This window comes from Sarcophilus harrisii, chromosome 5, assembly GCF_902635505.1.
Source record: "Sarcophilus harrisii chromosome 5, mSarHar1.11, whole genome shotgun sequence".
NCBI classification, from domain to species: Eukaryota; Metazoa; Chordata; class Mammalia; order Dasyuromorphia; family Dasyuridae; genus Sarcophilus; species Sarcophilus harrisii.
Window position 1 is genome coordinate 236,461,218 of NC_045430.1, and position 26,755 is coordinate 236,487,972.

Here is a 26,755-nt window from a genome sequence, read left to right on the forward strand (position 1 = left end):
AAGTAAATCCTCATAAATCAACAACTATACTATAAATTCAAACAAAATCCTGCTAGAAGATATGATAAGAGATTTATAATAACGTTAGACAGCATAAAATACCTGGAAGTATAAATAAACTCAAGAAGTATATGAAAAAATATTTTAAATTTTTTATACAAATAAAATCATATTGAAATTATTGGAGAAATATACTAATAATTTTATGTCATCCCCATTAAATTACCAAAAATGATTCTATTGAATTAGAAAAAAGCAACAAAATTCATTTAGAAGAACAAAAAGTCAAGAATATAAAAGGAATTAATGAAAAAATGTAAAGGAAGGAGAGTTAGTAGTACCAGATCAAAATTACCTGGTACTGATTAAAAAAAATAAAAGAGTAGATCAGAGGAACAGAATATATATATAGCAGCAAATAAATATAGTAGCCTTGTATTTGACAAGTGTAAAGACTTAAATTTTGGAGATAAGAACTCATCATTTGGTTTTTAAAAAAAGATATTGGGAAAACTAGTCTTACAGAAATTGGGCATAGACCAATCTCTTACACCATTTATTAAGATAAGATCAAAATGGATATGTGACCCAGATATAAAGAGATATTACAAGAAAATTGAAAATTTTAATACTTGTTTAGTGACTAAAGTAAGAATCAATCACTAGAAAAAATGAATCACGAAAATCTTGACCTTGTGATAAATAAAACCAGAAGAAACTTTCAGCTAAATGGAAGACTGGCTCACGATTTCTCTTTGAAAAGGAAGACAAAAGATTTGATACTTAGTTTTATCATGCAACTAAAAACAATAAAAAACATCATTTTATATGACATTTGGTCATTCTATATATTTCAGTGTTACTGATAAGCATTTGTCAAAGAATTACTAAGAAAAAAATGCAGCATAATAACACTCTCTGCTATAGGTAAGGAAAATCTGTATAAAAGAAACAAAACTTGATGTGACTCCCCAAATTAAATTAATGTATAGTCTGAGGATCAGCATGGAATAGTATGAAGAACCAGCCTTAAAATGAGAAAGACCTACATCCAAGTCCTGTCCCTAACATATTGCATATGTGATCTACAGCAAATAATTGAATCTCTTCACATTCTAGGAAACTCTACAAAAATAAGTTGCACAGCAAATGCTGGTTGCATCAGAGTTATGTCATGAAGAGTTCTGTATCCTCCTAAAATTATCACTCTGTACTAAAAACAAAACAACTCTGACAGTCATTTACTTTAATGCAAAGATGAAATGGATGAAGAAAAAAAAAGATATTAGAAAAATCATCATCAGAAATAAAGGGTATGGGGTAGGTAGGTGGCGCAGTGGATAGAGCACCAACCCTGTAGTCAGGAGGACCTGAGTTCAAATCTGACCTCGGACACTTAATAGTTCCTATTTATGTGACCCTGGGCAAGTCACTTACCCCCAATTGCCTCTGCAAAAAAAAAAAAAAAGAAAAAAAAAAGAAAAGAAAAGAAAAAAAGAAAAGAAAAAGAAAAAGAAAAAAAAAGAAAGAAAGAAAGAAAGAAAAAGAGGGGGAAAAAATAAAGGGTATAAAAGGTCAAAGACTTGTGGAACATACAGAAGTCTTATACCCAATGAATACTTTCTTGATGAAAGAAATCACTGAGTATTGGACATAGAGTATCAAATAACATCACAAAAATAAAATAATTGCTTCTATTTTAGTAGACAGAGAAGAGACCCATCTTTAATATAGGAGACACCATTGATTCAGATCATCTATGTAGAGCCAGACCACTGACTCTCAAGAACAAAGACCAAAATCCACACAAAGTTAGAAAAATAAAAAGGAGAAAATGGTATGCTATTCATTTAAAATAATTCCATCTGATCTATGAAAAACAGCTATTGAGGATGAGCAATGGTATGTGGAAAGAAAAAGAAGTAGATTTCATCAATTTTACATGGATAAATTTCAATGATGTGAATCAATTGACCTTAATAAAGAGATATCCATGCAAACAAAACCCTAAAAACCAACTTCAGTGCTTGACTGAAATTATTGACCAAACAGAGACATTTGGCAGCCAAAAAAATAATGGTTTAGACAACATTTGTTTATAAAACTGAGTGAAAAATAATAGAAGATTATGGGCTATATTATCTCATAAAAGGGAGGGGTGGACAATAAAACCAGTTTAGAGAAAACTCAGCAACCCAACCTTAAGCAAAATCTTCCTAAGGCTATTTAAAAATGAAAATGAGCAATAAACAATAAATAATAAAATATATATGACAATAAAGAGAAGAAAAATGTAATGGTGCTCCCTGAAAAAAAAGGTAAATAATTAAATCTAATTAGAATCAAGATATGATCTGAAAAGTTCTCAAATAGGCAGATAATATAAGAAATTGTCAAGTAAAGCTTTGGAGAAAATTTGCAAGTTTTTAAGACACATTTAAGAGAAGCCTGATATTTTTCTAATATCTTACCAAGTTGCTGTTCAGACCAATCCACATAGGTTCATTGTGCTTCTGCATCTCCAGCCATACAAATGAATTGACATAAGGATCTAGGATGCTGGCAATTTGGGAGGAGCTACCCTCGCAGTATTCCTTTGCATCTTTCCATTTCATTTTCGATGTCACAACTGAATAGCTACTGTCACCAAACCTGATGAAGTTCCCAGATGTTGGTGTCGAGGGATGAGGCTGAGCAGGGTCTGAAATTTTTTTTAAAAAGACATTGTTTTAATTATCTCATTGAATAAAATTTGTTGAGTTGAAGCCTTATCCAGTGCATGATCCTGTAATGGAATGGAATTACTAGAGTTAAAGATTCATCCTAACAGAAACATAAGAGTACATATCTTATATTTGCGCATCATTGAAATGTTTAAATGTGTTCTATGACCATTATAACAAATAGGTATTTAGTCTTCATTACTAGTCTTCAAAAGCAATCATTTTCAAATTGGTTAAACAACAACTATGTATTAAGTCCAAGTTTATCTGATAAAGAATTATATTTTCCCCTAATGACAAATATAAAGACCTTGCAAATGTAAGAGCAGCTAGAGAATCAAGAAGGAAATATTCACTGGCAGAGGATAAATTATTCTCAGTAGAAATCTTACTGTCTCATAAAGAGATTACTATCTAATCATAATTTTGAACCATCTTCCTTTAAAATTTCTTTCCTCATCTTAGTTGAGTTTCCATGTTACGAATTAGCATGATCCTTGATTCATTACTCCTTCAAACCATCCTATAGGTAGTATATGTATAGAGAATAAGTTCTGGTTCTGGGAAGGAAGCATATAGGGAAACCTTGGCTCAATAACAGAGTCCATTCTTATTGCTGGTTCCCAATATCTGTTACTTATGCCATTGGCTACCCTCTTGTTGTCCATTGTCTTGGCCCATATCAGTAACTATTACCTAGTTCTCTAATCTTATTGTTTCAGGAGCCTTCCCTTGCTTCCACTCTCCCAGAGTATGTCCATCTGACATTATAATTCACCACAAAGGAGTTTAGAAAACTGGTTCCTGGCCATGTACGCCTCTTCAGTATACATGGAATGCATCCTTTGGAATTGGATCTGTGGATCCAATGGAGATCTGTGCTATGTCTTCATCTATATCTATACAGTATCTACACTACCTATTTCCTATTCTGTCATAAGCCATGCGATGCCCTTCCTCTGGTATCCTCTTTTCCTTGTTACTGGGTCTTGTGAACCTGATACATAGTGTACCATATATATTGTACATATAAATATATCATATTAGATATAAATATAAATTTGTTTATTTAATATATATTATATAATTATTGTAAATGTTAAATATTATTATCATTATTATTGCTATTATTGTAATAACTCCAAAGTTCTATTGGTCCATGATCACATTGGTGGGGTCCCAAAATGACAATGTGGCAGTAGTAATGTCCTTTGGAGCAGTAGTGATTGACAGAAGGGGGAAGCACTTCATCAGGTACTTTGACCACTATCAAGAGATCAAGTTGGACTTTTCAACTGAACTGTGTCCAGGATAAAAGTGAAATGTGAACTACTTAGCAGAGTCACAAAACTGTATTATGCCTTGTTTAGACTTAATTAACAGTCCCTTAGCAGATTGCAACAGTAATTATAAGTTTCTAAATTATTCCTAATCATTCTGTAATACATACTATGATTCTTTTTTGCTTAACATCACTTTTTCTTTATCAGATAAATGTGGTCTTAATACATAGCTGCTGTTTAATACATTTGAAAATGACTGCTTTTGAAGACCAGTAATGATGATCAAATGACTTACCCCATACCTGACTCATATTTGTATTTGTGCATTGTAATTCTTTTAAACTTTTCCCACTTTTGAGAAACTCCTTAGGTTCTGAATTTTATTATTGTAATTTCCCCAGAATTCTGGATTTGGGATGATGAGCCAAGAATGTGAGAATCTAACCACTGAGAAGTCAGGCTTCCCCTAAAAGTGAACGCAGACAAAACACAATGGTTTGATAAAGACAAAGGAATGGTGCAGGTCACTAGCTTGGACACAGCTGAGTGGTTTTCCCAGCCTCTAAGCTAAATACCATTTTCTATTCTCCTGGTTTAGGTTTAAGGAGATTTTTATTTGCCTAATTCCCCTGAATTCTGGACCTCCTCTATTTCTAAATCAAATATATCTGCTTACTTCCCAGTTTTCATGGGCTCTATCTCAGAAAGCCTCTAGCCTGTCAGATTGCCAGTTTAGAATCACAGATTCTCGTTCTCATTGAAATGAACTTTAAAGATTAAATTCTTTCCCTCTTTGAACAGAAATCTCTCTTATAATATACCTAGAAATTAATCACAGCGCTTTTATTTGAAGCTTTCCAATGAGAAGAAGCCCACTATATTCCAAGGCAACTTACAGTATTTCTGGACTGCTCTAATTGTTGGAAATTTTCCCTTTAATTAACTGAAATGTGCTCCTTTACAGCTACCAGCTGCTTATTCCCCTTTTGCCTAGCTGAAATGTACTTCCTGACCTTAAAACTAATCAAGACCTGTTTTGTTAGCTTTAAGTTACAAAACAGAATATGAAAGATAAAAGGATGACAATTCAGGGTTAACTGATAGGGACTAAATAAAGTCCTTGAGTGAACTGAAATTCATGCTTCCCTTTTCTCTGTTATTACTGCCACCTGGTGTCAATAGAATATCATGGAGAGAAGTAAGGCACTATCTCCTTTTTTAATGTTTTTGCTGTTGTTTATAATGTTGACTGCAGTCAATATGGCATAGAGTTTTCCAAGGATTTCTCATTTGGGGGAGCTCTAGGGTAATCTTTGGCAAAGTAAATGGCAAACCCCTTTACCGAGAAAATACAATCATGGGGTCATGAATAATCAGGCATGATTGAATGACTGAATAACAAATACAATTGGAAAATCGTCCCCCAAAATGTGGGTAGACAAAAATTACCAGTGTGAATAAGTGGAGAAACAACAGAAGAAAAGTGCCACAGATGGCTCTTATTATAAAATGAAACAGTTAATCTGCTCTATTTTGAATTTTGTAATTAGAAAATCTGAAAAGACATTGCAGGTTATTAAGAGAGATCCATTTAAGGGTAAACTGCAGAAGCGTACGCCTTTTTATGCTTTCAAGAATCTTGGACCTAATGTAGAGATAGCTTCAGAATGGTTTCTAGTTTGAATCCTCCCAGGATAAAAGAAATAAAAAACACATATATTTATGATATGATGCACCCAGACCCTTGATGAGCTTAATGTTGGCACTTGATATCAATTTCAACATTTCCTGGTTTCCCAGAAAGTGTTCTGGAGATAGATGAGAGATGGAAGAGCTTTTTTCCATGTATTTCCCATTTCATGCTCCATGGCTATAGCCAGTCTTTCACTTACACCCTCTAGTTATATTCTCATAAATACTATTTATGTTATGAAAGTATTTTCTTTAGCCAGAACAGATAGATACTTATGCTACAGTGTTAAGCATTTAAAGGACAGAGAACTAAGGATTGTCAACACAGACATGCCCAAAATGTGGGTTGGGTATGAGGACACATCCTGGGCACGCTTAGCCCACAATGGGGCATGCCTATGATTGGGAACTACTTAGACCTTCATTATAGTTCCTGTGACAGCAAGGAACTATTGTAAAGAGTAATGTCATGTCCATTATGTCAGAAATCCACTGGGATCCAAAAATATTAAGAACATTGTTTTGCCTTTTTTTTTTATCAGATCTCTGATTTCATTAGAATATGGAAGGATTAAGGGACTATTCCATCCTTTGACGATTTGCTTTACAATTTGTATTCTTATATACTTTTGCCTGCCAGCATTTTGGATTTCCTTCACAGACTAATTGTACAATATTTCAGAGTCTGATTCTTTTTGTACAGCAAAATAATGGTTTGATCATGTATATTTATTGTGTATCTAATTTATACTTTAATATATTTAACATCTACTGGTCATCCTGCCATCTAGGGGAGGGGATGGGGGGAAGAGGGGAAAAATTGGAACAAAAGGTTTGGGAATTGTCAATGCTATAAAATTACCCATACATATAACTTGTAAATAAAAGGCTATTAAAAAATTGTATTCTTAGAGAGGAACCTGGGGCACTGAGAGGTTAAAAAAATTGCCCAAGTTGATATAATATGAGTGAGCTGTGGGACTTGAACTCAGCTTTTCCTGATTCTAAGTCCAGCACCTTATTCACTATGGTGTTCTGTCTCTGCAACTTGAGAAAAATATGTGAAGATGACTGCTCTAGCAGACAGAACAGCAGGCTTGTAATAAGGAAGATTCATTTTCTGAATTCAAATCTAGCCTCAGAAACTTATTAGCAGTGTGACCCTAAGCAAGTCACTTAATCTTATTTGGCTCAATTCCCTCATCTGTAAATTGAGCTGAAAAAAGGAAATACTACTGCAGTATCTTTGCCAAGAAATTCCCAAATGAGGTCATGAAGAGTTGGACAAGACTGAAAATAATTTAACAGCAATGAAAGGAATAGAAATTGGAAACTGACAAATTAATTCTCTAACATTATAAAAAATCTTCTAAAAAGAAAGCATTAAATAGAAACAATTAAAATGGAAAAGGTCCTTAAGTTCAAGTTGAGTCAGCATAAAGCTTCTTGGTGACAAAGACTGGAAAACATTAAATTTGCTCCATGAGGAGTTATAACTCATTGCCAATTTCTGTTTATAGAAAACTAGTTCTGCTGGTGAGACTTTAAAAATTTGTTTGCTTAAACATTTATCATTCGTATACATTTCCCTCTAGGTTGGAGATGATGAATTATGCAGAGAAAAGTATATGGAATCAACAGAAAAATCAGAAATGCAAAGGAAGTGATGGTTTAACTCACCAGAATCAGTCTGGCATATGTAACCCTTTTCATTTTCACATATTTCATCAATCCATTTTCCTGCCTCCAAGGATGGACCTCCAACAATAACCACACAATCAACCTAAATGTGGGCAGGTGGGAGATGGAGAAAAAAAAGATAAATACAAATCATAAATGATTTATGGGAAGAGAAGGAGTAAAGACAGGACTCAAGGAAGGACAAGGCAAGAGAACCTGTAAAGAGTACTTACATCTTCATAAGAAAGGAAACTTCTTCGTCCAGCAGGAAAACCTTTTGCCCAATTTGTATACTGGACTCCTCGACCATCTGTCCAAAGGAACTTGTTTTCTGAATTGATGTCATTCATTCCAATCCAGCTATCATAGGTAGACTCCAGTAGCTCAGTGGTAAGGAATGCTGGAAGAAAGTTGCATGGGATGATTTTAGTCATGAGGGACAGAGACATTGCCACATTATGAAAAATAATTCCAAAAAAGGTCAAAACGTTTAGTTTTTGTTATCTTGTAGAATTTGTTATCTACAAGGATCATCTAGAAATATTTATGCTATCACAAAAATAATATAAACCAACTCAAACCTTTTAAGAAAACTTTTTCAAAATGCACTTTTGGGGTATTGTTGGTGAAATTCTCAGAGTGAGTTACAATAGATAAATTTTTAACAGGAGGATTTGATGATAATACAGTACTAAGTCGAGCCTCTAGAAGTTGTTATATCATGAAGAAATCACTGAATCAGACATTAGAAACCACTAGAATCAGATGGAAGATACCACAAGGGGACTTGAGAATTTAAGAATGAAAGAAATTCAGAAAGAGCAAAATTCAATTCCCATGAATTCAAAGCACAAACATTTATCAAGTGCCTACTATCTGCTTAGGCACTGGGGACTGCAATGATAAATATTAAACAAACCCTGTATTCAAAAAATTTATATTCCACTGAGGGGATATGGGCATTTACACAATTAAGCAAATAATCATACAAAGTAATTTCAAAAGGAAGGTGCTAGTAAAGCTTCTGTGGATTCTGTTGCAAGGACAAGCAATAAAATGCATTGTGAGGGGCAATTATGGAAGGAAACTTGGACCCCATGGTACATGACCTAGCTGTAGCTGATAGTGGGAAAGTGAGATTAAATTCAGTTTCCTCATTTTTAAAGTGAGATCAACAATATTTTTTACTATGTACATTAGAGATGTTGTAGAGAAATTCCTTTGTAAACTTTAAAACAATCTATTAGAGATGTTGTAGAGAAATCCCTTCATAAACCTTAAAACAATCTATAAAAATGAATCATGATTATTATCACATCTTTGTTTCATGGGAAGGTCACCAAGTTGAGAGAGGACAAAAGCAGCACATGTTGTACAGATATGGTTAGACCAATAGGGCTGAACTGAGATCAGATTTTCATGGATTGTGACTATTGAATCTTAGAGGAGTTTCTGACTCCTTTTCCCTGTGAAAAAGGAAAATGTGTTTTTGAGTTACTGGCAGAAATAACTACTCATGCTAGCAGATATTGGCTTATATTTAGTTATTTTTTCCAGTCAAAAAAAATTCATCTTCTCTCCTATCATTGAGAAATTCAGAAAGGATATGGTAATTTTAAAATTATTTCCTCCTCCAGGAAACACTGCTCATGAATAAGTTTATCAATTTGGTCTTTTAATTGTTAGTGTTGAATTTTTCCTTTAAGTAAATACATAATTTATTCCAGCAATAGAAATGAAACCTGAAATTACCTGTTAACATTTCAACATTAAATTTCTTCTACCAATGAATGCCCAAATAAGTGTTTAAAAACCTTTTGCCTACCTAGCTAGGAAATATTATTTAATCTTGAAAGAGTTTTTTGTGAAAATCTCGATTGTCTTGATTGAAATTTTGTTCTGCTATTTCTAGCCAAGATAAGAAATCAATTATTCTACTAGTCTATTTCACAGTTATGACAACCAATAGTTGCATTACTGGAAGATGAATGGGTTGGAGAGGCCTACCTGTACAAAATACCATCATTGTGGCAGATTCATATGCTCCTATTTCATCAAATTCTCTCCTCTTTACCTCCTCCAAATGATATAATAACATCTGAAAAATTAATTTTCTGCTTATGTTTCCTAAAAAATCAACTTCCCAGAGTTTTCTTCCCTTGCAGCTTGTATAGATTCCCCAGTGCAAGATCAACCTGGGAAGGTTTACTTTGGCGTACCCTTTCACCATATGGGAACTAGCCTCAATGGACAAACTCAACTGAGTCATTACTAGTCCCTGATTTTTATTTAAATTTTGTATGAATTGTGTGAGGAAAAAAGGGTTGAGTCATTCAGTTCACGATACTGTTGTCCTGACTACCTTGAACATTTCCTACATTTTGAGGAAGCCTGCCATGTTCTCTGGAACTAGGAATCTTGACTTTTGAACAATACTGTGGTTATTTGAACTCTTGATTTAAGGTCTGCAGGGAACTGTATTAACTATGGAAAGGGCTGCTGGTTGATACCTGTTCTTATTTATCCAAGGAATTAACCTCATTGGATCAAAGATTTGGAGTGTACCATACTCCTAAATGTCATGGAGTCAGTTATTAAACTTTCTGAGGGATAGTTGTCCTCTCTACTCCAGGTTTACTGCCCTGATAATTGAACAGTCCTCTATGATAAGTCCCACCCTACATGAATTTGTTTCAGGATCATTTTTTTTGTCTTGTTTTTCTCACATTAGCAGCTACATTACTTGCAACAAAATAGACAAAGAAACAAAAATCTCTAAAATATTGTTGGTTTTACTTAGAAGATACACTGTCATAATTAAAGCCTAGTCTACCATGATTGTTAAAGATACATTGGATATTTCAAAGTGACTATTTCATAGGTATCTCAAAGCAGCATCTCCTCAAAAGAATTCATTATCTTTCCCCCCCCCACAAAAAAACCCTGAATTTCCTTGTTTTTATTATGAGCCCCATCATCCTTCTAGTCTGCTACTTTTATAATCTCATTATTACCTTGGTCTCCTCACTCCTATTCCCTCTCTATAGTCATTCTGTTGTTAAGATGTTTTTATTTCTATCTGTACATCTCTCTATTCACACAGGCACCATTCTACTTCTGGCCCTTATCCATCATTACTACCACTGTAGCCTCCTATTTGTCCTTTTCATCTTCTTTCTCCAATTTATCCTCCACATGGTAACCAAACGGCTTTTCTTAATGAAATTCCCATACTTAATAACCACACAATCCATACCTCAGTATCTCTATCTCTTTGATGTACCAAATATAAATTGTTCTATTTGGCCTTTAAAATCCTTTGGTCCTGGGTCACTGGCCTTTATATTAAAATTCTCACATATTAGTTCCCTCTCCGAATTGATCTTTTTTGTTATTCTATATACATGACATTCCATTTCCCATCTTCATGCCTTTGCATTAACTGTACCCCATGCCTGAAATGTACTTGTTCTTATAATCCCTTCTTTCTTCCCTTCCAAAAAGTTTAAGTATCACCTTCTACATGAAGACTTTGGTGATTCTCTCAGTTCTTAGGGCCCTCCCTCCTAAAATTTTTATTTATTTTCTATATGCACTATATGTTCAAATATATACATATATGTGTGCATGTTGTTACCCCAGACAGAAAATAAGCTCCCTGAGGAAAGAAATTGCTTGGTTTTGTCTTTGTACCCCTAGCATCTAATACAATGTCTGGTGTGTAATTGATGCTTAATAAAAAATATATTAATTTACTGATTGGTGGAAGCTCAAAGATTTCCCAAATACCTACAAATATATTTTAGATAAACTAGGACATTTTGACTAATTTGTTTACTCTTTCTAGTCCCCAATACTTGCAATTTTAAAGTGGGAACTCTGTTACCTGCTCCTAAGGCAAGATAGATTATATTTATCATGGAATCTTGGAAAATCTCCTGAACTCAGATGTGATCAATAAGTATCAGTTTATGATAGTTCTAATGTTTCTATGAATTATATGCTGACAAAGTACTCTTTGTGCTAAGAGATTTTGTAAATATTAGACTAGATTCTGCCAGATAAGCTTATTGCAATATAATTTATTACTTTACTTGAAACTCTAGTAGCCTAAAAATCAATTTCCTCAAGATGGAACTCATTAATCAATAGGAAATGGATTATTATTATCTAGTATTTATCATCTGTAACATGCACCACAATTGTTTAGAAGGAATTATTATCATTAATTATCAAGTGTCATCAACCTTTGGACTGTACCTTGTTCTTTTCTACTATGTATGGAAACCAGATTTCCTCCATAACCTTGACAGTCTTTACGTGCAGCTTGCCAATTTTTTCTCTCTTCTTCTTTAGCTCCAAAGATTTTGTAGCACTGAAATGGGAGAGAAGAAAAAAAATTTATTCAGGTAAGCTAATATTTAAAAAATTCTACTTTTATGAATGTTACAAAAGTTATGTTTCTTTGTAACTGAATTGAATTATAGAAATTAGAGTTAACTCTATTCCAGAGGGAGAAGTACACTTGAAATAATCCTGGTTTGGAAGTAACAGTGCTGTATTTGAATCCTACCACTATTATGTAGTACATGTGACTTATTGTGGGTCATTTAACTTCACTAGATCTTAGTTTCCATAATTTTTAAAAGAAGAGGTCTGGATAAGATGCTTTTTGAGGTTCTTTTCACCCCTAAAGCTAAAGCTATAAACTTCTCATAAAGCTTCAAGGCTATATTATTTCTTAGGACAAATAATGCACATAGTCTTTAAATATTTCCTTCCTTCTTCCCTCCTTCTTTCCTTCCTCCCCTCCTTTTCTTCCTTCCTTCCTTTCTTTTCTTTTTTTTCCTTTTTCCTTTTTCTTCTCCTTCCCTTTTCTTTCTTCTGTTTTTAAACACTCATTAAATCTCCTCATCTCACCAGACTATGAAAACAAGGATTACCCACAGCCCCATTTCCACTGCTGACCATATTCTCTGTTTGAGCTAAATCGATTTCCCCGCCTTGGGCAACCCTGTGGCCTTTTGCTCTGGGGGCCTACCATATTAATGTCAAACTTACTACAGACACCCAAGTAATATAACCCATTGTCCCACAGACCTAATAGATCCAATAGCCTTAGTCTCCAAGGTTAATAAAATAAGGAGCCTGTCTGCCATACCTGTTAATCTCTCACTTTCCACTTTTTGTAGGCAGTTTTACACAAACCCCATAAGGAGTTTTCCATATTCATTTGTTCTGCAAATATTCTCTTATTACTAAAAAGTTTCATTGAGCCTGTCCACATTGATTGCTACAAAGACTACCGGCAATGGCTATAATACCTTGTTCTGGAATAACTTCCAACCCCACCGACATCCTCCTAGAGGTGGAAGTGGTGTGGGAGAAGCAGTGGTATTGATGCTACTGTTATGTCGTTGGCAGATAAAGGCATTCGGAAAACCACAGTTAATGTCATTCCAAAGACCTGTCAAAAATATTTTAAAGGTAAATTTGTTTTACTAAATGGACATTTATAAAAAAGAAAAACATCAAATTTTATAATTTTGAGTGTTTGGGGGAGATATTCATATCCAAAAAAGGATATTTAAAAGTAGACTATTAATAAAATTCAATTTTACGTAAGTTCCTAGGGAATATGTTTTCAAGACACTTTGTTCTCCCATCTTTAAAACACTTGTAGTATTAATAGCTTTTATTAGGTCCCCAGCCTTATATTAGGTGCTAGAGGAATAAAGACAAAAACAAAGTAGTCCTGGTCCTCAAGAGGAATATAATCTATTGACAGGTAAAAAAAAGTGAGAGATGACATAAAAACAGATAAGAAATAGAAATTGCCTCCAGCCGGAGGCAAATTAAGATAAAAGAAAGAGAAGTTATGGAACCTACTAGTAACCCCAGAACACATTATAGTAACAAATTTCATAATGTTCAGAGTTAGCTCACCAGAAGAGGTATATAAGACTACACAGTTTTCATCATCATTGGCAAAATTGGGTTCACCTGGAGCCCAAGCCACATAGTCCACTTTAGAACCATCCATCCACCTGCAAAAGTAAATACACCATGAGATAATTAGAAACCTGCTTCCATGGTAAATATACGTACAAGGGACTCTTTAAAAATATTATAAAAACTATAGTAGAAAGATTGAAAGATAATTTTTAAAATTCTGTTATCTATGAAAATTTTCATAAAAATAATTGAGTCGATATAATTTCATTTATTCTATAAAACAGGCTTTGATCTTATCCATATTTACTGTTTTTCAGCATCTTCTGCCTTACCCAACCATATTGTCTTGCTAAAAGGCATGGAAATTTTGACATTTTTTGAGGACCAATGTCATTCAGTGAGATAACAATCAAATCCATTCAATTTACTTCAGTTCAATTTTATAAGCTTTTATAAAGTAACTGTTATGTGTAGGGCACTATCTTAGATACTGGGGATCCAAAGATGAAAAAAAGAAATGGTTCCCATCATTAAAGCTGCTACTTCTTTTTTTTAGTTTCAGTCGTGTCTGACTCTTTGTGATCCTATTGGGGGTTTTCCTGGAAAAGATATCGGAATACCTTTTCCTTCTCTAGCTTATTTTACAGATAAGGAAATTGTGGCAAGCAGGGTTAAAGTAAGCTAGTAAGTATCTGATGCCAAAATTGAATTCAAGAAGCTGGATCTTCCTGTTCCAAGTTCAGTGCTCCATTCACTACACCACCCACCTTCCCTCATTAAGATACTTACATTCTACTGAAGCAAGGGGTTGAGGAGAGATAGAAGGGGGGTGGGGACTCCAGCTTTCTACAGACACAGATTATTAAGAAAATTGCAAAAATATAATAAAATACTTTTCACCGATATATTTTCTTACAAAATCAAAACTAATCAAGTCAAAATATATCATGGGATGATCTACATAAGTTAATTCTAATCTCTTCTCAGCCTGACTAATATTAACAATATTCTTAGCTGGTTAAAAAAAAAAAAAAAAAAGGAACATCAATCACTTATCATTTGAAAAACAATAAGAATTATAGCAAAGAGTTAGAGGAATATTAGAGCAGAATATAGTACTATATTGTCATATAGTCATTGTGTAAGATTTTTTGCTTCATTGTTTTTCTTTGCTCCAACAGAATTCAAACTACAAGAGTGGTTTAAAATCATTGAGATGTTAAAAGGCAAGGCATCAATAAAATGTATTTTTAATATCTTTTATTCTCCTCAAATATATGTTAAAACAGGTAATTAATCACATATAGGTTACACATTTAAAAAAAAAGAAAAGTAATAAGTATCAAGGAAGATTAACTTTCCATTAGTGGTTTTAAAAATCACTATATTAAAGCTATGTATATACAATAATTCATCAAACATTTGTTAAATGTAGCTTTTGTACAAGTCAATAAACATTTATTGAGCATCTGTACTAAATCACTTAATTTGTGCTTGATACTTAAAATATAACAATAAAAATAAAATAATTTTTCCTGTTGAAAGTTTACAATCGATTAGGGGTAATAACATATACAGACAGGATTAATGGAAGGTAATTTTAGTACAGAGAAAGCAATAGTGACTAAGGGGATCAGAAAAGGCTTTAAACAAGGGTAGTATTTGACCTGAATCTTGAAAGATTATAAGGATTTTGAGAAGGCAGCGATGAGGAAGGAGGAGTTCCAAGGCAGACAAAGAGACAGGAGATAGAGTGTTGAGTAAGCAGATGTAACTGAAATATAGAATTTATCAAAAAAAGATAAAGGAGTCAGCTTCAGAAGAGCTTAAATGATAAATTAATGAATTTGAATTTTAAGGGTCTCTAAAGATTTTTGAGAAGGCAGGATAAGTAACATGGTCTTCGCTGTGCTGTAGGAAAGTTATCTTGACGTTTAAATGAAGGATGGATTAGAGAAATGAAAAACTAGAAATAGAAGATCATATAGAAGACTCCTAAAATGACACAGGGGAAAAGTGATGGAGATTTGACCTGGAAAAGTAATAGCATGAGTGAAGAGCAGTGGTATTCAAGAGATATTGTGAAAATAGAATCAATGGGACATGACAACTGACTAAAGCTGTAAGGGAAGGAAGAATCCAAGGTGACTCCAGGGTATCAAAGCATGGTGAATAGAAGGATGGTGATGTCATTAGTAAGTCTAGAGAAGAATGGAGAAAAAACAGGTTTGGAAGGAAAGATGAGTGAAATTCTAGACATGTAGTATAAGAGATCATAATGGGATCGCTAGGTGAGGATATCTGGCAAGCAACTGTTGAGATGGGAACATAAGGTGAAAAATTAGGGCTAGAAAAATAGATTTGTGATCTTCTGTCTAGAAGTGACAATTGGATCTATGGGAGTAGATTAAATTATCAAGGAAGATAAAGAAAGAAGGGTCCAGAACAGAGCACTCAAGGATGCTCAGACTTTAAGAAATAAGAGATATACGACAGATTATCAAAGAAGATATAAAAACAGCACACCAAAGAAAAAACAGTAATATATAGCTGAACCTGATTTCAAATTCAGCCTCAGACAATTATTAGCTGTATGATGCTGGACAATTCATTTTACCTTTGTTATCCTCACTTTCCTCAACTGTAACTTCACCTCTTGGAGATGTTGTAAAAATCAAATGAAAAAATATCTGTAAATTGCTTAGCACAGTGCCTGGCACGTAATAGGCACTAAATAAATATTTATTTATTTATTTATTCCTTCTATGATACCTAATGGAAAACATCTCAGATAAGTCTCTCAAAGATGGCAATTTCATTTGTGGAGATTTAATTTCAAAATTATGCTGCTCCAGTAGCTAGTGGGGAAAACACAAAAGAGGTTTTGTTTCATTTGCCCAGGACAATATAAACAAAAATGATAGGAGATTTCTAATAAATTTATTGTTTCTACTACAGTGCATCCTTCAGAGATAAGCACTAGCATCTTAGAACAAAGAAAGAAATGTAAACCTGCAGAGATAAACAACATTCTTCCCTGTTTATGGATAATTTATCAAGTTGGGAGAAGAAAACAAATAATTTTGTTGTTTATTGTTGCAAAGAATCTAAGGGGCATAGTGCATAGAACAATGGGTCTGGAGTCTGGAAGACTCACCTTCCTGAATTCAAATCTTAATCTTTTTGCCTCAGTTTACTCATCTGTAAATGAGCTGGAGAAGCAAATAACAAATTCCTGTAGTATATTTGCCAAGAAAATCCCAAATGGGGTCATAAAGAGTTAGACACGACTCAAAAATGAAAAAAAATGTAATGCTACAGAAAGAAACAATCTTCCCTACTTAGGAAAGATTTATCAAGCTAGAGGGAAAAAATTTTAAAATGCTAATTTTATTCATTTGTCATTAAGATATATTACATACTGAATTTTAACAAATTATTATTTATTTTAAAAAGCTTATTTAGTTTAATTGTGCTGAGAGCAAATGATCTTCAAATAATCAAAGAAATCATTGTGGTAGAATAGAGAGAACATTGAACTCAAAATCAGAAAGATCTGAATTGGAATCCTGACTCTTGTCACTGCAAATTACTTCACCCTTAAGCTTCTAGTTCCTCATCTAGAAAAAGGAATGATAATATTTTTCTTGCTTGACTCACAAAGTCAATGCAAACACTAAGCAAGACAATTATACAAAAGAGCTTTGTGACCATAAGCCACCATGTAACTGCAAGTATCTTTAACACTAATTTCACTTACGAAAACTTCTTATCCAGGCTGATGAGTAAGCCAATGAAATATGTGGCCTCCAAATCAAGTGCAGAAATCTAAAGCATAGAAATGAATATTTAGATTCATTTAATTACATAAGAATCAAGTGAATTCAACAAACATTTCTCTTCTCTTTAATTAATCAGATATCATATTGACCACTATAAAGTAGTGATCAATAGGATAGTCTATTTCAAGATCTAATCAGAAACAAGGATAAATCATCTTAGTGCTTTATTTATAAGATTCTAAGAAGAAGGAGAAGCACTATGTAACCCTTCTAATTCATTTTCAATCAAAGCATTGAATAAGCCCATTTTTAAATGTACTATATGATCTATTTTCTGGTGCCCATGTCAACAAAACATCTTTGCTATTATTTTAACAAAAACATTTTCCTATCATTAAACATCAGGACTCAAATACAGGACCCAGAAATTTGCTCTTGATGTCTATTCTCCATAGAAATGGAGAAAATAAAAAGTCAAACTAGCTAAAGGCATTAAAATATAAGATGTTAGATGTCACTATTCAGTCTTTTTCTAGGAGAGTAAATCGTTTCCTTCCATTAGTTCTGTTGTTACTTATCTTTTACAAGAACATCAGTTTTATCTGTCATACTTTGGGAGGCTCTTTGCAGAGAAGGTGCATATATATATATTAAACATCCCATGATGATGTTTGGAGAGGAAATAAAATGATCGAGTGTTTTTAATGAAGAAGAACTCTACTTGTACCTAGAGTCATAACTGAAGACTCCCATTCTGGAAGGGAGTGGGACAAAGAAGATGGCATGTATATGGAGTGTAAGGAAAGGAGCTGGAGTCAGTTTGCAGAGACACAATGTGAAGAGGGGCATCATGGGGACAAAAAGCTGGGACTAGTGCTAGCTAAGGAAAAGAGACTTTACTATATGGCAAAGATCTGCAGAGGCCAGAGAGGATCTGGAATAAGCAGACAATAAGGAGAAAGCATACCACACCAAGAATGGTTGCCTCTGACCCAGATTCCAGGGCCCAGTGACTCAGTCCTACATATAGCTCTGTACTGAGGGACTGTTAATTGTTATTCTACAACCTGAAAATGGTCATGGAGCTAAGATGGCAGTGGGGGCTCACGTAGGTAGTGACAAGAAGGCTCTGAAGGATCAGTACAGAGATAACACAAAACATACTGATGGGCTCGGAGTAAGCATGCCTTTATATAGACAGATATGGTACTTGCTTCTGGGGCCTGTACCCAGTAAAGCCTATGCCAACACTACCCGGTAAGTTCCTTTAAACACCATCACTCTTGCCCCATGCCTTCCTCCTCCTGGTGTCTTGTGATGTGGCAGGTATATAACCATGTTTAGAGGTTGGCATAGTACTTGAAGAATTGTCACTAGTTGCTATGCATTCTGAATGAAATTTAGGTCATATCTTTGCTCAGCCTATTTTTTCCCCTCATTCCCCTCATCCCCTAATTCCCCTAATTAATAAATGTCTTTCTTACATATTTCCATAGAAACTTTTTTTCACTTTCACCCGATATGGTAACTATGTCTCCAAAATTCTTCTTGCAGAATGCCCGTGCATTTTCCATTGTACTTTTCTCTTTGCTGAAATAGTACTGGTAATCTTTATAGATCACCCATCCATCTTCAGTGACTGGTGGGTCTAAAAGATAAAGCAGCAAATTTCAGGGATGTGATTCAGAGGACCTCAGGGAGCAGTCACTGGGTGGCTCAAAAAGTCACAAAGAGCAGCGTAACTCAACTGGGAATAACAACATTTCTATACCAAGACCCCAAAGCAAAAACATTGTAGGGAAGGATGAAGGAGAGATTTGGTTACAGGATCATTCAGTAGCAAGAATCCACTTTTTCAATGTCTCTAGAAATTTTGCTTTCTCCCTACTCTCCACAATGCCAAGAATCTAATACTAGCATATTAGGGGACTGTTGAGTGGTTTCCTATTGAAATGAACCTGGCCCATACCCTGCAAAGCATGACCAATGCTGACACTCATGCTGAGTCAAGACCAAAGGAAGGGGGGCTGGAAGCATACCTGTACCTCCGTGCTTTTTTAAATTAAAGAGCAAAGAGAAATTTAAAAGGAAAAAAAAAAAAGCACAACTGAACTGAATATTTGAACAATGAGTGAACACATACTGCTTTCAGGGGAAGGTGTTGGCTCCGGTTTCAGCTCATCTCCTGGAAGACAAAGAAAATTTAAATAGAAAATCAGCTTAAGCTTCAAGAACTAGAGAAACATTGAGGAATAATTAAACATCTTTCTTTTTCTTTTTGTACACCTTACATTTTTATGAGTTAAACAAAACATCCAGGAGTCCATAAAGAGGTAAAGACAACATGTGCCATAAATAAATTGAGCTCTGATAATTAAGAATTACTTGTGAAATTATCTATAATTACTTCCTGACACCTAGTCAGGAATCTGAAAAACAGGAATGGTTAATTTCTTTATGAAACATTAGCTACAATTCTTTGCAGGATGTTATTTTCTCAACCATTCATAATAAACTAAAATTTTAAAAAGTGACAAGCCTTTAAATCTTGTCTTGCCTCAAATATTTTCTAATTGTATTAACCTGGACAAGTCACTAACCTTGATGAACCGCAATTCCCTCATCTTTAAATATAAATAGTAATAGTATCTGCCTCATCTTATCTTCATTCAGATACTTCATTCTTATCTAATGAAAGAATCCTTGTCATTCCAAATCCTTTTTGTTATTCTTATTCAATTTTAAATTGAATAAGCTTCTTAAACTGTGAGTTGCAACTCCATATGGGGTTATGTGACTGAATGAGGAGAATGATAAAATTGTTATTTATTATTAGTAAATGTTTGATGGGTATACCTATTTTATATACTTCTATACCCAGGGTATGATAAAAATTTCTTGGGCAAAAAGGAATCACAAGTGGAAAAAGTTTAAGAAGCCCTATTCCAAACTATGGAGGGGAATAAAGCCCTAAAGCCCACCTCCTATGAGGAGGGAATATAATCCTACCTTTTTTGATATGGCAAATCCACTTGCGGAGAAGCTCACAGTTAATGTCATTCCAGCGCATGCTAGGATCAGCCTTCAACTCACCACAAAATTCAATGTTGCCATAATTATTCGGTTCTCCATAGGACCAGTTTTCATATGTCACCTATAGTGAATTCACCAACTCTAGTTAGTTACACTACTAACTGTACTATAGTTTCTGGTAGGATGGCATGATTGATAGAAAGCTGGCCTCAGAGAGTCAAAGACTCAGATTCAAATCCTGCCTTTGACAAATATTGACCAAATGATACTGAAAAAGTCAATAATGTCACAGGTCACTAATCAACTTGTTAAAACCATGTTTCAGAGAAGGGGCTGGTCTGTATTAGCAGAGGAACTTTCCTCACCCAGGAATTTCCTACACTACAAGGTTCCATTCCTATATGCTTTGTCCACCTAAGAAAGAGAGGATGCAAGTTTCAATTATTTGCTTATCCATTCTTTCTCAGAATAGCCTTGGTTCACAGAAGACCATTGTGTATGGTAATAATAATATTGTACAAAGATCAACTATGAGTGACTTAGCTATTCTCATCAATACAATAATATAAGACAATTCTAAAGGACTTATGATTAAAAATGCTACTGTCTCCAGAGAAAGAATTGATGGAGTCTGAGTACAAATCAAAGCATATTATTTACTTTTCGGTTTAATCAAGTATGCTAATATTGATTCTAGGATTTGTCCTTCCTTCCTTTAGTAAAATCAGGTGAATTTTAATCCTATATAAGAGGATTAAAAATATATATAGCCAAACTTACAGTACCAAAATACTCCCTATTTTCATAACCTTGAGTTCCAAAAAAACCTTTTTCTCTAACTCTCTTAAAGACAGCTAAATGGAATAGTAGCAGAGTCAGGAAATTTGCTTTTGAATTCTGAGGCACAACCTCAGTCTCCTCATCTATAAAATGAGAATAGTATAAGTAGCTACCTTAAAGAGTTATATTTTGAGGATCAGTGTAAACCTTAAAAACTATATACATATTAGTTATTATTATTAATTATTGCTAAGAAGTCATGGATGGCTTCCTTGTAGAGTGTGAAAATTATGGGTATGCTAATGCACTTGATATATTTGTCAGTTTGCTGAATTGCTTTTTCATTTTTACTTGCATTTTTATTATAAGTAATAGCTTACTAAAGATGAGGAGAGATAGAGTTAAATGAAGGTATTTTAAAAAATAAAAGGTGCCAATAAAATTATTTTTTAAAATGTAAAAGAAAAACATAATGGCAAGGATAAGACAAAAAAGTAGAAAAAATTGCATAAAATCATTATCTCTCAAGATCAATTTCATGACAATGCCAAAGCTCCCTTAACTTTTTTATCCAACCATACTCAGAAAGCTTACTACAGTTATCTGAGAAAAAAAGAACTAACTGGGCATCTAATAACTCAAATCCCAGAGTAGTGAAGAAAATTTGGTTTAAGCAGTCATGAAAATGATGCATCTCGAAGCTGGTACAAATCAAATAATTAGCATAACAATAAATAATAAAATCATAGAAGTCCCTCATACATCAGAATGACTGAGGGAATTACTCACTGGGGAACCATCAGACCAGGTGAATCCCTCATCGGTATTTGCGATTGTCAGCCCCAGCCAAAACACATCATGGTAATTTGAAGTACCTCTAAAAATATATATTAAAGATAAAAACAACACATAATGTTATAAGAAATAAGTCTGGTAATCTACAGGAACCAAAAGTAAAAAGTTGTGTCTAAAAATAAGTATACAGGGGCAGCTAGGTGGCTTAGTGGATAGAGCACCAGCCTTGGAGTCAGAAGGACCTGAATTCAAATCTGACCTCATACACTTAACACTTCACACTTCCTACCTGTGTGACCCTGGGCAAGTCACTTAACTCTAATTACCTCAGCAAAAAAAATAAAAATAAGTATACAAAATAAATTGACATAACAATGAGGTCTGAGCACAGGCCTTCATAAATTATAGTTGTGTTAGCATACAGAGACATATTCAAATAGCAGAAAGTTTATAAGAAATTATTCCAACAAATTTAAAGATACTCAGAATTTATCAGTTGCTATTTACTTAGCATATTTAAAAAGAAACTATCACTTAAATCTGTTCTTGGGTGTGTATATATGGGGAAAAGGAGATATAACTAGTTGATACCAGTTAGGGATGATTATAGGGAATTCTTCAGGATCAGCATTATCCAATAACTTCATAAATAACCCAAGAGCATTATTGATGCAACTGCCAAAAACCAATTAAAAGAAAAGGACTTGAGTGGAGAAATGACACCTACATGTTCTGCCATATTGTAGACTGGTCTTCTTTATTTGTGATTCTGGCAAGATCCCCACCTATTGCTCTACAAAAGTCCCGAGCATCAAACCAAGTTTTCTTAGAGTATTTGCTTTTGCCAAAAACCTAGAAGTAAAATTTTTCAATATATTATTTTTACAATACACCTCATTGAATTAAAAAAAACGAATTTCTTTCATTTGATGAGATTTCATTTGACATAGGACAGCAAAGAAGTATAATTAAATAAGCAATTGCCATATTGTGGGTTTTTAGCTTGATCATCCATGACTATTTGACCACAAATAGATTCTACCCCCCCCCCCAAAATGCCCATAGCACACACCTGTAGTGCTATGTGCAGAGTAGGAGAATTTTTTTTAAGATTTCCACCATTTCTGTAATCTATGTAGGTTGGTGTAATAATCACATACACATACATGTGTATAATAGGCAGGTATATGCATATACATATATTCACAATGTATAAATAGCATGAATATATAAGTAGCCACCAAAATGCTTATTTCATCAGAAAGTATAAATTTGTCTTGCACAAGGAATGCTTAAATCCCAACCATAAAATCTGTTTAATACAATTCTGATGCTACAGGGTACAAATTCAAATTCATTCCTCTATATAGAGAGAATAATTAGTTATTATGGGTTATAATTTAAAGGGAATTAATGGGCCATTTCCAAAACTATCTCCCCTACTAACTTGTTATTATCATAGTTAACAGTGAGTCAGACAATAAAAATTGGGAGGTTATTTCTGGAGATTTTACTTAAAATTCCATTAATATAGATTAGTTTATCATTTAACTGTTTGACATGTTAGATTCTTTGAACAAGGCAGATAGGGTAGAAGAAAACACATGAGCACAACAAGGAATGGGAAATTCTCCAACAAGAAATGAAGGGGCAAGTAAAGGGGTATGGCAAGAAGATTTAGGAAAAGAGAGAAAGGAGAAAGAGGTGATGAACAGAACTATGAAAGGAACTCCTAGAACATTTTTCATTCTTAAGTATTCTAAATACTTTTTCAGCTTGATGATTGATATTTACCTTAAAACACAAGTTTGTCTTGCTGCTGGAAATCCACCCATCTGGACATTTTGGAGCAGGGGTGGTTGTAGGTATTGGTGGAGGAGTTACTCCCTCTGCCCAGTGTTTGCAGACAAATTTTGCTTTCTCTTCACATTTCAGAACATCCCATAATCCACCTGCAATCCCAGTTTTCATGGCAACACACCCTGTCTTTCTTCCTAGACACAAAACAGAGTAAGGTGATTACAACTATTCGATGATTTCTATCATGATGAAAATTATTTTCATATACATGGGCTAAAAAGTATACAATTGATCAGATTTTCTTAACATTTCTAAATATATTCATTATTTGGTCGTAAAATTCCATTGTGCATAAACGGTAAGTCAAGGTACATGAATTTGTGCAGTTCCTATTTCAGCTATCTGTACCAGGAATCCTGCAAACACTTGTACTTTGGTTGACTGATTATACATAATTCTTGAAGAGGGATACAGAAGTATACATCATAGTCCCTGTACTAGCAGAGCTAATCGTTTAGTTGAAGAAACAAAACAAATGAACATTTAATTATCTATACTATGAAAAAGGACATAATTGAATGTTAAACTGTAAAGTACAAACTCTAAGTATTACAGACAATAGAGAATATTCTGTAGGCTTAAGGAACCAAGGAGAAGGTGGAAGTAAAGTTAGTCCTTGAGAAAAGAACAGGATTTAAAAAACAATGGAAAGTCATTCCAAGCAAGGGAAACCATATGAAAGAGGCACAGAGCTTGAAAAAAAGCAGCATGGACAACTCTAAGATACCACTACACACCTGTCAGATTGGCTAAGATGACAGGAAAAAATAATGATGATTGTTGGAGGGGATGTGGGAAAACTGGGACATTGATTCATTGTTGATGGAGTTGTGAACGAATCCAACCATTTTGGAGAGTAGTTTGGAACTATGCTCAAAAAGTTATCAAACTGTGCATACCCTTTGATCCAGCAGTGTTACTACTGGGATTATATCCCAAAGAGATTATAAAGAAGGGAAAGGGACCTGTATGTGCACGGATGTTTGTGGCAGCCCTTTTTGTAGTGGCTAGAAACTGGAAACTGAATGGATGTCCATCAGTTGGAGAATGGCTGAATAAATTGTGGTATATGAAAATTATGGAATATTACTGTTCTGTAAGAAATGACCAACAGGAATTTCAGAAAGGCCTGGAGAGACTTACACGAACTGATGCTGAGTGAAATGAGCAGGACCAGGAGATCATTATATACTTCAACAACAATACTAGATGATGACCAGTTCTGATGGATCAGGCCATCCTCAGCAACGAGATCAACCAAATCATTTCTAATGGAGCAGTAATGAACTGAACTAGCTATACCCAGAAAAAGAACTCTGGGAGATGACTAAAAACCATTACATTGAATTCCCAATCCCTATATTTATGCACACCTGCATCTTTGATTTCCTTCACAAGCTAATTGTACAATAATTCAGAGTCTGATTCTTTTTGTACAGCAAAATAATGTTTTGATCATGTATACTTATTATGTATCTAAGTTATATTTTAATATATTTAACATCTACTGGTCATCCTGCCATTTAGGGGAGGGGGTGGGGGGGGTAAGAGGTGAAAAATTGGAACAAGAGGTTTGGCAATTGTTAATTCTGTAAAGTTACCCATGTATATATCCTGTAAATAAAAGGCTATTAAAAAAAAAAAAAGCAGCATGTTTGGAAAATCATGAGAACACTTTAAAAAGATATATGTTGGGGAATGATGGGGAGAAAGCTTAGACATCCATATTAACACATCCATTTAACCAATACACTGATATAGTTCTTTATATAACAAGAAAAATCAAAATGAAGTTTACATGGAAAGACAAAAGGCTCAAAGTAGTAAAATATATTTCAAAGTCCATCTTAAAGTCTCAAATAAAACACACAGTAAGTAATAAAACATCAATTTTCTAATGTAATAGAGATTAAGATTTCATTTTAGTACGTTAACGAGCAATCATGTCTCTGTTTTATTTATCATGCTAGGCTCCAAAGACATTATTTTGCCTCAGTGTTTTAAAAAATTACATTTTTTTCATTAAAAAATTCTTATGGAGGCAGCTAGATGGCTCACCGGATAAAGCATCAGCCCTAAAGTCAAGAGGACCTGAGTTCAAATCTGATCTCAGACACTTAACACTTCTTAGCTATGTGATCCCAGGCAAGTCACTTAATCCCAATTGCCTCAGGGAAAAAAAATTATTCTGATCTAAACCTTTTGCTCCAGTAAATTGAAGAAAAAAGAATCATTTTGACCCCCGAAAAATCATAGCTACTTTATTTGTAATGGAAAAGAATTAGAAAATGATATTTCAAACAATTGAAAGATTAATATGTTGGTATTCTGGAATATATTTAAATAGACTATGTTGATAGTAATTGATTACTTTGTTAGTGTAATGGAATATATGTGTCTATACATTATTTTTTCATCAATGTGAGAATTCTCATTGTGAAAACTCCATCGATTCTGATCTTATTTTAACTGTAAGTTTGACAGAAAATTGGCTGGAATGCTAAGAGTTTATGTAATATGCCCATGGTCACACAATAGATCATTCGTGCTGATTCTAAGGTTGGTATTCTTCTTAATATGTTAATCTATCTCTAATTTTTGATTACATATTTTTTAAAATTCTATGTAATAAAAACCAACTAAACTGAAAGAAAAACACTGAAGCAAATATGACCCTTAAAAACTTTGGCATCTGGAACAAATATAAAATCATTTAAAAGTCATAGTGGTTATTCTCAGTAAAAGGATCTAAAGAAAGTTTTCAAAAGAGATAAAGAAATTGTTAATAATCTCTTGAAAGTTCTCAGCTCACTAATAATCAAAGAGGTGAAAATCAAAGTGCCATATAGCACATCAAGTGGTCAAAAATAATAAAATCAGCAAAACTCAATGCTGGCCAGGTTGTGAAGGAATAGGAGGAATGGTCATCCATTGCTGGTGGAATATTACATAGCAATCTGGCAATAATCACTGGGATAAAATATAAATTTGTTGCTGTTTAAAATTCTTCATAACATGGTCCCTTCCTCTTTTTCCAGTCTATTTACATGTAATTACACCATAGTCTACTGACTTCTTCACACACTATTCTACATCTCCTCTCCTTCACTTTACAATGGTAGTCTCCCAAGCCTGGAATATGTTTCCACAATCTATCCATCTTCCAGAAAAT

General features: G+C 33.9%; 1 protein-coding gene across 1 annotated transcript in view; it reads right to left on the reverse strand.

Annotated features, from left to right (window-relative positions):
• MRC1 (mannose receptor C-type 1) overlaps positions 1–26,755 on the reverse strand; it is a 106,213-nt gene that overhangs the window by 12,008 nt on the left and 67,450 nt on the right. Inside the window, exons 12-24 of the mRNA XM_012551262.3 lie at positions 23,518–23,717; positions 22,451–22,575; positions 21,718–21,805; positions 20,125–20,269; positions 19,259–19,300; positions 18,600–18,763; positions 17,094–17,161; positions 13,325–13,425; positions 12,703–12,845; positions 11,639–11,753; positions 7,612–7,778; positions 7,379–7,481; positions 2,472–2,701 (exon numbers count right to left, since the gene is read on the reverse strand). Coding sequence (XP_012406716.1) covers positions 2,472–2,701; positions 7,379–7,481; positions 7,612–7,778; positions 11,639–11,753; positions 12,703–12,845; positions 13,325–13,425; positions 17,094–17,161; positions 18,600–18,763; positions 19,259–19,300; positions 20,125–20,269; positions 21,718–21,805; positions 22,451–22,575; positions 23,518–23,717 — 1,691 coding nt within the window. The remainder of the gene's footprint in view (positions 1–2,471; positions 2,702–7,378; positions 7,482–7,611; positions 7,779–11,638; positions 11,754–12,702; positions 12,846–13,324; positions 13,426–17,093; positions 17,162–18,599; positions 18,764–19,258; positions 19,301–20,124; positions 20,270–21,717; positions 21,806–22,450; positions 22,576–23,517; positions 23,718–26,755) is intronic.